At 32.4% G+C, this 12209-nt stretch overlaps 3 protein-coding genes across 3 annotated transcripts in view; all 3 read right to left on the bottom strand.

Annotated features, from left to right (window-relative positions):
- The window catches only part of LOC125819883 (bax inhibitor 1-like), a 31466-nt gene that overhangs the window by 16239 nt on the left and 3018 nt on the right, over positions 1 to 12209 (bottom strand). The gene's annotated exons all lie outside the window — the stretch shown is intronic.
- LOC125819902 (bax inhibitor 1-like) lies at positions 730 to 3439 on the bottom strand. Its single transcript, XM_049499311.1, has 5 exons — positions 3250 to 3439; positions 2442 to 2585; positions 2263 to 2354; positions 1024 to 1213; positions 730 to 912 (listed from the first exon to the last, which is right to left on the bottom strand). Exons 1-5 carry the CDS (start codon positions 3376 to 3378, stop codon positions 745 to 747), a joined length of 723 nt encoding a protein of 240 aa, XP_049355268.1. The 5' UTR covers positions 3379 to 3439; the 3' UTR covers positions 730 to 744.
- On the bottom strand, positions 8912 to 11506 carry LOC125819890 (bax inhibitor 1-like). The gene is made up of 5 exons (XM_049499300.1): positions 11367 to 11506; positions 10498 to 10641; positions 10316 to 10407; positions 9265 to 9454; positions 8912 to 9152 (listed from the first exon to the last, which is right to left on the bottom strand). Exons 1-5 carry the CDS (start codon positions 11493 to 11495, stop codon positions 8985 to 8987), a joined length of 723 nt encoding a protein of 240 aa, XP_049355257.1. The 5' UTR covers positions 11496 to 11506; the 3' UTR covers positions 8912 to 8984.

The following is a 12209-nucleotide window of genomic DNA, read 5'->3' as shown; positions in this document are numbered from 1 at the left end:
AGTACGATTTCACAGCATTCTTAGCTAGGAGTTTCAGTTCTGAGAACTTCATCCTTCTTCTCTATTTTTTTCAGAGAGAAAATGGGAATGGGAACAATTGTACTTTCTTATAAAAAAAAGTCTTTAACTACACCTCAAAAATCACAAACAACGAAAACATCACACGTTAATCATAATTCATATCAGTTGCAATGAAGATTTCTTCTAATCTATTGGTACATGCGTTACGCCCTTGGGTGCCGTTGGAATCAAGAGCGTGAGAAGATCTTTGCTTGAAGCGCTAGTTTTTGGTGAAATATGTTGAAAAAATATTTTTTCTCTTTCTTTATTTATCAGCAATAATAATAGATGTTAAGTTCGAATTCTATCATCATGCTTTTCGACATGTGAATATACCAATAATGAATTCCAGTTCATTGTAAAGAAAGCCGACATGTATTTTTGTTGTGTTTGACAACGGAGAAAATAATTTCCAAGAAAATGAAATATATAACAAATCATTCGTGTATAGCTAAAATTTTGTGAAAAAATTGGGAACGCTAGAATATACTATTACTATTTGGTCAAGGAATATAACATTCAAAGCACTTGGCTTCAGACTAACGAATTTCAAATTCAATCAGCAAAACGTAGCCACAAAGGAATTCATCATTTACAGTTCTCCCCATCTGCATTCTACTCTATTTATTCTACAGTTCTAAGTGTATCAGCATTAATTCTGTGATTCTGTCTGTGTTGCTCAATTTATGCACACAGGCATAGTCTTGCAGCATGGACCACTATACCCGGTAAACCGAAGAAGACGGTAAGTGTGCGATTGACAGAGTTAATTTCTCCAAAGTGAGCATCATACAATATCTCTTGGCTATATACCACAACGTATCCCATGAACAATGCAAACACAATGCATACCTATCACACAAGCAGTACTCATCATTAAGTCAGTCATATTATTCATTCATTAGACAGAAGTAATGATTTATAGGATGTGTGTGAGCACATTGTATGCATACAACTGCGTACCTTTAACATCCAATGAGCTGTCTGGCTGTCAATGAATTCTGATTTAGTAGCAACAAAGGTGGAGAACATTACAGCCCAAGAATAGAACAGGCAGGCCCGGTAGATTTCACTCCTTTCCCTCGCTAACAAGGATTCAGACCAGATAGCTCCAATGCCAAGTGTTGGAGGTGCCAAAAGGCTGACAACAAGGCTGTAGAGCAAAAGCAAGGAATGCTTTCTGAAGTTAGATATTTTTCAAATTATCAAAATATTCTTCAAATAAGGAACACAGAACAATAAGAGATAATCAACTACACATACAGAAGGAGCAAAGTAACTGCTATTGAATTCATTAAGATGTAATATAATGTAGAAAGTGAAAGAGCAAGCAAATGTCTTTGTCATATTAGAAATGACTTCAGGAAATCAGTGGGAAATTATTTAAGTGCACTCTTCATAATTTCATCATGTATCTTAGTTTCACTCATATATGAGCACTCTTCAGAAGTCAGAACTCCTTCACAATCTGGTCATCATATTGCTGAATTTCTGTGTGCTATAACATATACTGCTAGCTAAGAATGCACATAATGGTGAGATAGAATTTTCTAACTGTAACTCCAGTAAAATCCCCTAAAATCATGAAAAGATATAAGTAATTTCAGGGTATTGGAATCTGAAGTACAAGTCATCAGTTTACAAGTCCAAAAACAATAGCTTACAACCTAACAACAGACCAACATCCCAACACCAATGCTCATATTGCTCAATATTTCCCATTCATATGCTAAGCATAATGCCAATTCTGAACTGTAAAGACCTAGGTGATCGATCATGCCATTAATGCACAAATTTTCAGACATTCCAGGTTCGCCAAAACCTATGTGATCCTAGTAGCCACTTTTAGCTAACTGTGTGCAAGACTGATAAAAAATGTCAAATTCATCCACTCCAATGCCATTGTTCTCACAAGCCTTATGAAAGAATTTTCACAGAGTAGGTAGTCATTCTAATAAAAGATGAAAAACAATAGTTTCTACAAGGATATTAATTTTTCCAGTTAGGATTTCGAGTAGATCCAATGATTATTAAGGATAAAGTAATCACAAGTATAAATACTAATCAGCATCAAGCCTTTATCTGTACACAATTGAAGACTACAAAAATCAGGTTTCTGACAATATGATATGACAAGAAAGCAGTAAAAGCAACCATATAGAACATCAACAACAGAAATATCTGCCATCTTTCTAGTCTTACTCTTGATCTATTTCAAAGAAATATTTGGTAAAAATGCCAATAGAAGCACCATTGGAAAAGGCAGCAATCATCAAGAGTAAGACCCTCGTCTTCTGCTTAGACAGAAGATTTACAATATAAGAAACGACCTCAATAATAAATCAACTTGGAAGAAAATTTACAAGTCACAGTTCACGTACCACTCTCAATGGTGATATCAAGTAAAGACAGAGTAAACTTGCTACAGAAGAAAGGACTGTGAACTGCCCTCCCGCTTCCCATATCCAGTGCGAGAAGGATCCAGAAGTAAAGCTCCACATGGCAAAGAAGAGAGTAAGATATACCTATATTTCAGCAAACTAATCAATTACAGGAAAAAAGGGGAATCCAATACTAGGAAGCAGAAGTGAAAATGCATCTTCTCCAGCTAACTAGGTTTTGCAAAGAAAGAAAAGATCAAACACAAGATGCTGAAACCAGAAATTGCATGAAACAATTAATCCCTCCGTCCAAAATTATATGAAACGAATTCATTTTGGGAAGCTTGAATGCAATTTCATCCAAACTATTCAAAAACAACTTTGAAGACTAAATAGGGAGCAAGGTTTTAATACCAAATTTTACTCAAAATGCTAAAGAAAGTTACAAGTTATGCCAATCGTTTTGTGTGATTATCACTAAAAAATACGGTAATACATGTAAAATATTCAGAAAAATCAAAATTCATCATGAATCCTGAATAATTAAGTAAAGCAAGTACAAAAGATGAGAAAGAATTACGGCAATACATGTAAACTATTCAGAAAAATCAAAATTCATTATGAATCGATTCCAAGTAGATCTCCAAATACAGCTATCAGTAACGAGATTACAGGATAGAAAAATCTCAATTCCTCCATTTCTCGATTACTATATTTTTCATGACCAACATTTTAATCAAGTAGAACAATATTTCTTACATTTGTGATCATATATAAAGAATAAATGAAACCGTAAGAATGAATGTACCCTCTTCAAGCTTGCGTAATCGTGCTGGGTCATTTCTCCATTATTCATCAGGTCTTCTATTGTCCAATTCCTTACGAAGTAAGCTCTCACAGCATTCATGGCCTGGAGTTTCATAGCTGAGAACTTCATGTTTTTTGCTTCAGAGGGAAAACGGAATCGGAAATTCGATGAAGAAGAATGAAGAACGTGAGTTGTGTTTATAGTTCGTTATGCACAGAAGAATTTGTTACCAAAGACTGCCCCTCGCTGTTCCTCGGTTTGGGAATATTGCAAGGGTAATTTCGTCACAGAAGAAAAAGAGAAGAATCTCCTGCCGCAGTCGTTGGCGGGAACGGGGAGAGGTCTGGAAATATATTTTTTTAGGGAATTTCTCTTTCCTTTTCCTCTTTTTAGTTTGTTACTCGTTCTTGAACACGTGCTTGTACGTGTAATTCAATTTAATAGTATAAATATTTTAAAAATTAAAGTATTTGAATTTAAAAAAAATTAGATGTCGTAATCCATATTAAAAAAAACTACCTTTTATTTTTAGAACTATTTTTTTGTACATTAATTTTTATTTTATAAGGTGCATAATAGATCATGTTCTTGTTGTTAGTTCTCATATTTGACTTCTCAATTGAGTGTGTACATAAATCAAAGATAGTTATTTAAGTTTCCATTTTTTTCATTGATAAATTAAAATTAAATATAAAACTATATTCAATATATGAATTTACATATATAATTACATGTTTAACTTACACCCAACAAATATATTGTTCATATCCTTGTAAATTATTTTCAATTTATACAATAAGACATGATTCGTTTCAATGCCAATAGCAATGTGGTGTTAGGGGTGGTATAAGAATCTGAAAAGTTATTGCGCAAAAAGTTAATATAAAGAAAGATGAAAGGTAGAAATAACTAATGTAATAACTAAAATAATTCATAATGTTGTAACTAAAGAATATAATAAAAGGGTGTGAATGACATTTGCAATAATCTATATCATCATCATCATCATCATATTACTAAAAGTGGGAACAAAAAAGTTAAAAATTGAAATACCATTTTACCCTGTACTACTTTAAAATATTATAAATATTTAGTTAATTACATGTTTGAATATTAGTGATAATCAATTACTACATTGAGTAAATGGAGAGTTCATTGCATATATTTAATATTCTTAAAGTTGTTCTCTTTTATCTATTTTGGCCCTTTGAAACTTTTAAATATTTAATTTAAAACTTTAAGATGTCTTTTGGTGTTCCTCTATTTTTATCTATATAAATTCATCTTTTTTGTTTCATGAAACTCACATCCAAAATTATCCTTTTCATTTTATAATGAAAGTAGTGAAGCCATCAACATCTAAAGTATATGATATATCTACCTTAGTTTGAATATATATCACTTTAATTTACGAAAATAAAGTGATTTTTCTATTTGATTCATGCTTTAGTTTGACTCAATAGACAAGACTTTTGAATTTTGATTGGATATGAGAGAAGGTGTCGACAAAAACTTGGAAAATTATGTACCGATTTTGTATTTCTTTTTTCATTTATATAATGTTATGTTTTTTTTTTTTTTTATATTTCTCTATTTGTCTTCTTTTATTTAATTTTCTATAATTTTTATTTTATTATTATAACATTTATTTGAGATTGTTGCATTTTAGTACTCATTACACACATGTTTTCATTGAATTTTATCGTCCTAACGAATTTATAATATATTGCATGAGACACACGTGCGTTTCACGTGTCCAGAAACTAGTATCTATATAAAGTTGAATATAGAGAAGGTGATGTGGCACCTCTCTCTATGGCCAGCATTCCTTTTTTTATTTATCTTATTTATATTTTAGTAAGAACTTAAATTTTTTAACAATATATGTTAAGATCTATATGCATTCAATTACTCCATGGAAGAAGAAAGGCAAGAGTATTAACGGTATACGTTGAGATCAATATGCATTAAATTACTAAATGGAAGATGAAAGGTTTTTACTGTTTATTCTAGCATATAAATGAAAGGGTCAGGGAATATGTAACGAAGTGCTCCTTCAATTTGCTTTGCCAAGGAATATAATATTCAAATTAAAGCACTTGGCTTCAATCTAACGAATTTCAAATTCAATCAGTAAAATGTAGGGACAAAGGAAAACTTTTCATCATTTACAGTTCCTCATCTGAATTCTACTCTCTATTTATTCTACAGTGCCAAGTGTATCAGCATTAATTCTCTGATTCTGTCTGAGTTGCTCAATTTATGCACTCAGGCATAGTCTTGCAGCATGGACCACTATACCCGGTAAACGCAATAAGATGGAGAGTGTGCGATTGACAAAGTTAATTTCTCCGAAATGAGCATCATACAATATCTCTTGGCTATACACCACAATGTACCCCATGAACAATGCAAAAACAATGCATACCTATCACAAAAGGCAGTACTCATCATCAAGTTAGTCATATTACTCATTCATAGAGCTGTCAATATGGGCTAGCCCACCCCATCCGGACTAACTCATAATAGCTTTGACATTTTACGGGCCAGGCCAGGCTAACCCATTTTGATGTGGGCCAGAAAACGGCCGGCCCAACCCACAAGTACGTGGGCTACAGGCTTGCCGGGTTAGCCCACTTTTTTAAAAGTTATATATTTTTTTATAATTATTAAATTAAATTATAAATTATAATTTAAAAATATTATCATAAATATCGACAAAACAATATTACATGGTGTTAATGTTACTACTTGTTAATCAAATCCACAAATAAAATTATCTTTATAATATTTATTAAGTTTTTTTCAAGTAAAAGTATAAATATCTAAATAGAAATATTAACCTAACTGTTTTGCAATGATCACAATAAAACACAAAAAATATGACAATATTCCGACCATAAAAATGTAAAAAATAAACTCCTTAAAAAATCATGAAACTTATGACGTATCTAACACTTCATGAAACCTATGGCGTATCTAACAACTTCATGATCATCTTCATCAAGCATATCTGAATCAACTTGTGGGAAGGTTGTCTTAACATTTTCATTTTCATATGCAATTTATATGAGGTTTCAATTAGTTAAATATTAAAAAATAACTAAATTGAGAATTATAATATTTAAACGTACACAAAAATATATTACCAGTTTGAGAAAAATCATGTAACCAGTTTCGAGTAGCAACAAGTGTTTGGACATTTTCATGGTGGATGCAGCTACTATACTTAGTATTTCCTAAAAAACTTTAAATAGATTTTGAGTTTGGATCTCTTTAATTTTAAATTTTAATATTATATTATATTTTCTAATTAATTTGTATTAGCCCACAGGCCGGCCCTACCTATATTTCTCAAGCCCCACAAATCAGCAAACTTATTCAGGCCGGGCTAAAAAGCCTTTTTTTTAAATGGGCTCCAAAAATTTTAGCCCAGCCCTATTAAATCCCGGGTTAGGCCAGGCCGGCCCAACAGGCCTAGCCCATATTGACGGCTCTACTCATTCAATAGATAGAATTTTAAATATATTGTGCGTTTTTTTGTAAGAAGTTGACATATTAATATAAATGTATTAAAATGTGTGATAAATGTATTATCCATCAATAAACTTGTATTATATGTGAATAAATAACTTGTTCTTTGTAATATGTATTAAAAATATATTATATATATATTAAAAGTGATTAAGTGAAAAAAAATTGTTATTGCTATAAATGGTAAATATTTTTTTATTATAGTATATTTACATAAGTTTCCCTTTAAATAAATTGGGTACCCAACTCATTTAAAATGGATAAAAAAAAAAGAGTCAAATTCATATTACCCATTTAAAAGTGGATAGTTAAATGGGTAACAGAGACCCATTTATAAAAGAAACAAAATTGGCATTAATATTTTTCTTAAGGTGTATGTGATCCTGGTAGGGATGGGTTGGATAAAGGGAAAAATTGATTTTTTGAAAAACAATTTTTGTAGGGAAGGGTGCTGGGGCTGGTGGTGGTGGTGGTGGTGTGTGTGGCAGGGGCGGGGGGGGGGGGGGGGGGGGGGGGGGGGTCGAAGTAGTAAAAATTAGAGTTATTTAAAAAAAAAACAAATAAAAAGTTAATTTAATTTTTGATGCATTGGTGTTTGGGGGCGGGGGCGGGGCGGGATGGGGTGGGGGGTGAAGAGTAGGTAAAAGATTTTGCTTTTGAAACTTTTAAGATAATCCCTATAATAATATGGGTAAATATGGATACTCATATTATCCATTGCGTAATTAGTTTTTACCCATTTAAAATATGAGTCGAGTCGAGTCGAGTATTTTGCCATTTTTATTTAACTCATTTTCTATCAATTCATATTTGACTCGACCTGCTGATCATTTGCCACTCCTAATTGCGATAACGACAGGGCCGGCTCTATGCTTTGGGAAACAAGGCTTTTGCCTTAGGACCCCAAATTTCGGGGGGCCCAAATTTTTATCAAGAATAAATTATGTGTTAAAAAATCTATAGAAAATATTGATTATTTATGATAAAAAGTATAATTTTACCCACTTTAACATCTTTTATACTTTGTTAAAAATAAGAATTAATAGTGAAAAGTGTTGAACAAAGTGAACTACAAATTCTTTTTTATTTCTTTTTAAATTTTAGTTTCAAGCATTACTACAAGTATACTAAAATGGGGTATACCAAGTCATCAACTTGTTGCGTCAAATTTTATGGTTCTAACTCTTATCTTTAATTAATATTTGTCAACTTATTACTTGTATAATTATGTTAACAATTCATATAATAATTGCTACACTGAAAGGATGTTTTTCAATGTTGAGTTGATAAAATCTTACCTAAAACTACTAACTGAAAAAATAATTTTCATCTAAATAGTGTAAGCAAAATAAATTTTGAATAAAATATGTATATGGAGTTTGTTTATATTTTAGGCCCTGAATTGAAATTTTGCTTTAGGCCCCCAATCACGTTGAGCCGCCCCTGGATAACGATTACCTCTAATCTATTGGTTTCGATCCACTCATATTTGAAAGTTTCATGTGCTGCTCCCTTGGGTGCGGTTGAAATCGAGGACGTGAAAAGATCTTCGCTTGAAGCGCTAATTTTTGGTGAAATTTGTTGAACAAGTGTTTTTTCTCCAACTTTATTAGCAATAATAATATATGTAAGTTCTAATTTGATTGTTGTACTTTTCAACTCGAATATACCCATAATGAATTTCAGTTCATTGTAAAGAAAGTCGACATGTATTTTGGTTGTGTTTGACAATGGAGAAAATATTTTCCCAGAAAATGAAATAGATAACAAATCATTCGAAAATGAAATAGATAACAAATCATTCGTGTATTTGCTAAAAATACGTTTTCCTATTAGAACAATTAAAATGTTTTAAAAGGAGTATTTGGTTAAGCAGAAGTGCTTATCACAAACAGAATGCAAAATAGACCAACTGAAAAAAATTGAAAAGGGGTTTTCGAAACCTGATATCAAGAGAAAAGCTAACCGATTTGTAGCTAAAATTTTGTGAAAAAATTGGGAACGCTAGAATATACAATTACTATTTGCCAAGGAATATAACATTCAAAGCACTTACGAATTTCAAATTCAATCAGTAAAATGTAGCCACAAAGGAATATTTTTCATGATTTACAGTTCCCCATCTGCATTGTACTCTCTATTTATTATACAGTTCCAAGTGTATCAGCATTAATTCTGTGATTCTGTCTGTGTTGCTCAATTTATGCACCCAGGCATAGTCTTGCAGCATGGACCACTATACCCGGTAAACGGAAGAAGACGGTGAGTGTGCGATTGACAAAGTCAATTTCTCCAAAGTGAGCATCATACAATATCTCTTGGCTATATACCACAACGTATCCCATGAACAATGCAAACACAATGCATACCTATCACACAAGCAGTGCTCATCATTAAGTCAAGTCATATTATTCAATCATTAGACAGAAGTAATGATTTATAGGATGTGTGTGAGCAGATTATATGCATACAACTGCTTACCTTTAACATCCGATGAGCTGTGTGGCTGTCAATGTATTCTGAATTACTAGCATTGAAGGTGGAAAAAAATAGAAGAGAAGAATAGAACAGGCTGCCCATGTAGATTGCACTCCTTTCCCTCGTAAACGTGGATCCAAACCAGATAATTCCAATGCCAAGTGTTGGAGGTGCCAAAAGGCGGCAAACAAGCCTGTAGAGCAAGCAAGGAATGCTTTCTGAAGTTAGATATTTTTCAAATTATCAAAATATTCCTCAAAGAAGGAACACAGAACAACAAGAGATAATCAACTACACATACAGAAGGAGCAAAGTAACTACTATTGAATTCATTAAGATGTAATATAATGTAGAAATTGAAAGAGCAAGCAAATGTCTTTGTCATATTAGAAATGACTTCAGGAAATCAGTGGAAAATTATTTAAGTGCACTCTTCATAATTTCGTCATGTTTCTTAGTTTCACTCATTTATGAGCACTCTTCAGAACTCCTTCACATGTACTGCTAGCTAAGAATGCACATAATGGTAACATCCCCTAAACCCATGGAAGATATAAGTAATTACAGGGTATTGGAATCTGAAGTACAAGTCATCAGTTTATAAATCCAAAAACAATAGCTTACAACCTAACAACAGATCACCAACATCCCAACACCCATATTGCTCATATTGCACAATATTTCTCATTCATATGCCTAGTATAGTCAAATTCCAGGTTCTCCAAAACAAAATGTCAAATTCATCTACTCCAATGCCATTGTTCTAACAAGTCCTTATGAAAGAATTTCCAGAGTAGGTAGTCATTCTAATTAAAGATGAAAGACAATAGTTTCTACAAGGATACCATTTTTTCCAGTAAGGATTTTGAGTAGATCTAATTATTAAGGATAAAGTAATCACTAGTATATATACCAATCAGCATTAAGCCTTTCTCTGTACACAATTGAAGACTACAAAAATCAGGTTTCTGATAATATGATATGACAAGAAAGCAGTAAAAGCAACCACATAGAACATCAACAACAGAAATATCTGCCATCTTTCTAGTCTTACTCTTGATCTATTTCAAAGAAATATTTGGTAAAAATGCCAATAGAAGCACCGATGGAAAAGGCAGCAATCATCAAGAGTAAGACCCTCGTCCTCTGCATAGACAGAAGATTTACGATATAAGAAGCGACCTCAATAATAAATCAACAACTTGGAAGAAAATTTACAAGACACAGATCACGTACCACTCTCAATGGTGATATAAAGTAAAGACAGAGTAAACTTGCTACAAAAGAAAGGATTGTGAACCGCCCTCCTGCTTCCCATATCCAGTGCGAGAAGGATCCAGAAGTAAAGCTCCACATGGCAAAGAAGAGAGTAAGATATACCTATATTTCAGCAAACTAATCAATTACAGGAAATAAGGGGAATCCAATACTTGGAAGCAGAAGTGAAAATGCATCTTCTCCAGCTAACTAGGTTTTGCAAAGAAAGAAAAGATCAAACACAAGATGCTGAAACCAGAAATTGCATGAAACAAATTAATCCCTCCGTCCAAAATTACATGAAACGAATTTATTTTGGGAAGCTTGAATGCAATTTCATCCAAACTATTCAAAAACAACTTTCAAGACTGTAATACCAAACTTTACTCAAAATCCTAGAGGAAGTTACAAAAGAAAATACTCAAGATTAATTGTATGCCAATCGTTTTGTGTGATTATCACTAACAGCATAAGCAAGTACAAAAGAAGAGAAAAAATTACGGTAATACATGTAAAATATTCAGAAAAATCGAAATTCATCATGAATCCTGAAGAATTAAGTAAAGCAAGTACAAAAGATGAGAAAGAATTACGGTAATACATGTAAAATATTTAGAAAAATCGAAATTCATCATGAATCCTGAAGAATTAAGTAAAGCAAGTACAAAAGATGAGAAAGAATTACGGTAATACATGTAAGCTATTCAGAAAAATCAAAATTCATTATGAATCGATTCCAAGTAGATCTCCTGATACAGCTATCAGTAACGAAATTACAAGATAGAAATCTCTCGATTACAATATTTTTCATAATCAACATTTTAATGAAACAGTAAGAATGAATGTACCCTCTTCAAGCTTGCATAAGCGTGCTGGGTCATTTCTCCAGTATTCATCAGGTCTTCTCTTGTCCAATTCCTTACGAAGTAAGCTCTCACAGCATTCATGGCCTGGAGTTTCATATCTGAGAACTTCATGTTTTTTTGCTTCAGAGGGAAAACGAAATCAGAAATTTGATGAAGAAGAATGAGGAACGTGAGCTCTATTTATAGTTCGTTATACACACAAGAGTTTGTTACCAAAGACTGCCCCTCGCCGTTATTCTGTTTGCGAATATTTTCGGCTCTACCTTTCAGTTATTGGCTGAGTTTTGGGGATATCGCAAGGGTAATTTCGTCACAGAAGAAAAGGAGAAGAATCTTCTGAGTTCTGTGCTCAGTTGTAGGCGGGAAAGGGGAGAGGTCTGGGAATATAAATTTTTTAGGGAATTTTTGTTTCCTTTTCCCTTTTTTATTGTTATAAAATTAATCTCACTGTTTACTCAAAAAAATTGTGTGCTGTTTATTTATAAAACGCGAAATTTATACGGTACTTTCTCCATTCATATTTGCATGTCATCTTTGCTATAAATATATGTATATATATAAAGAGTTTTTTTTACTTCTCATAACATCTCATAATAAATTGAGTCTTTTCTACTACTCTTAACATCTCATTATAAATAAGTTTTTTTTACTACTATTTCATTTGGTTAAAGTATTCACAATTTCTCTTCTTTTCCACCATCTTAAATTTTAGGTACTTACCATCCCTTACCCCTCCCCACCCTTTTTTTTTTATATGCTTACTTAATATTCATAAGTTTAAATTGAAACAAGTTTCTATGACTTCTTCTATTATTTTGGAATAGA

Source organism: Solanum verrucosum, unplaced genomic scaffold (genome assembly GCF_900185275.1).
Source record: "Solanum verrucosum unplaced genomic scaffold, falcon-dt-bn FXZP01000020.1, whole genome shotgun sequence".
Lineage (NCBI taxonomy): Eukaryota > Viridiplantae > Streptophyta > Magnoliopsida > Solanales > Solanaceae > Solanum > Solanum verrucosum.
The sequence above is the reverse complement of the archived record's forward strand: the minus strand, read 5'-3'. Positions and strand labels throughout refer to the sequence as shown.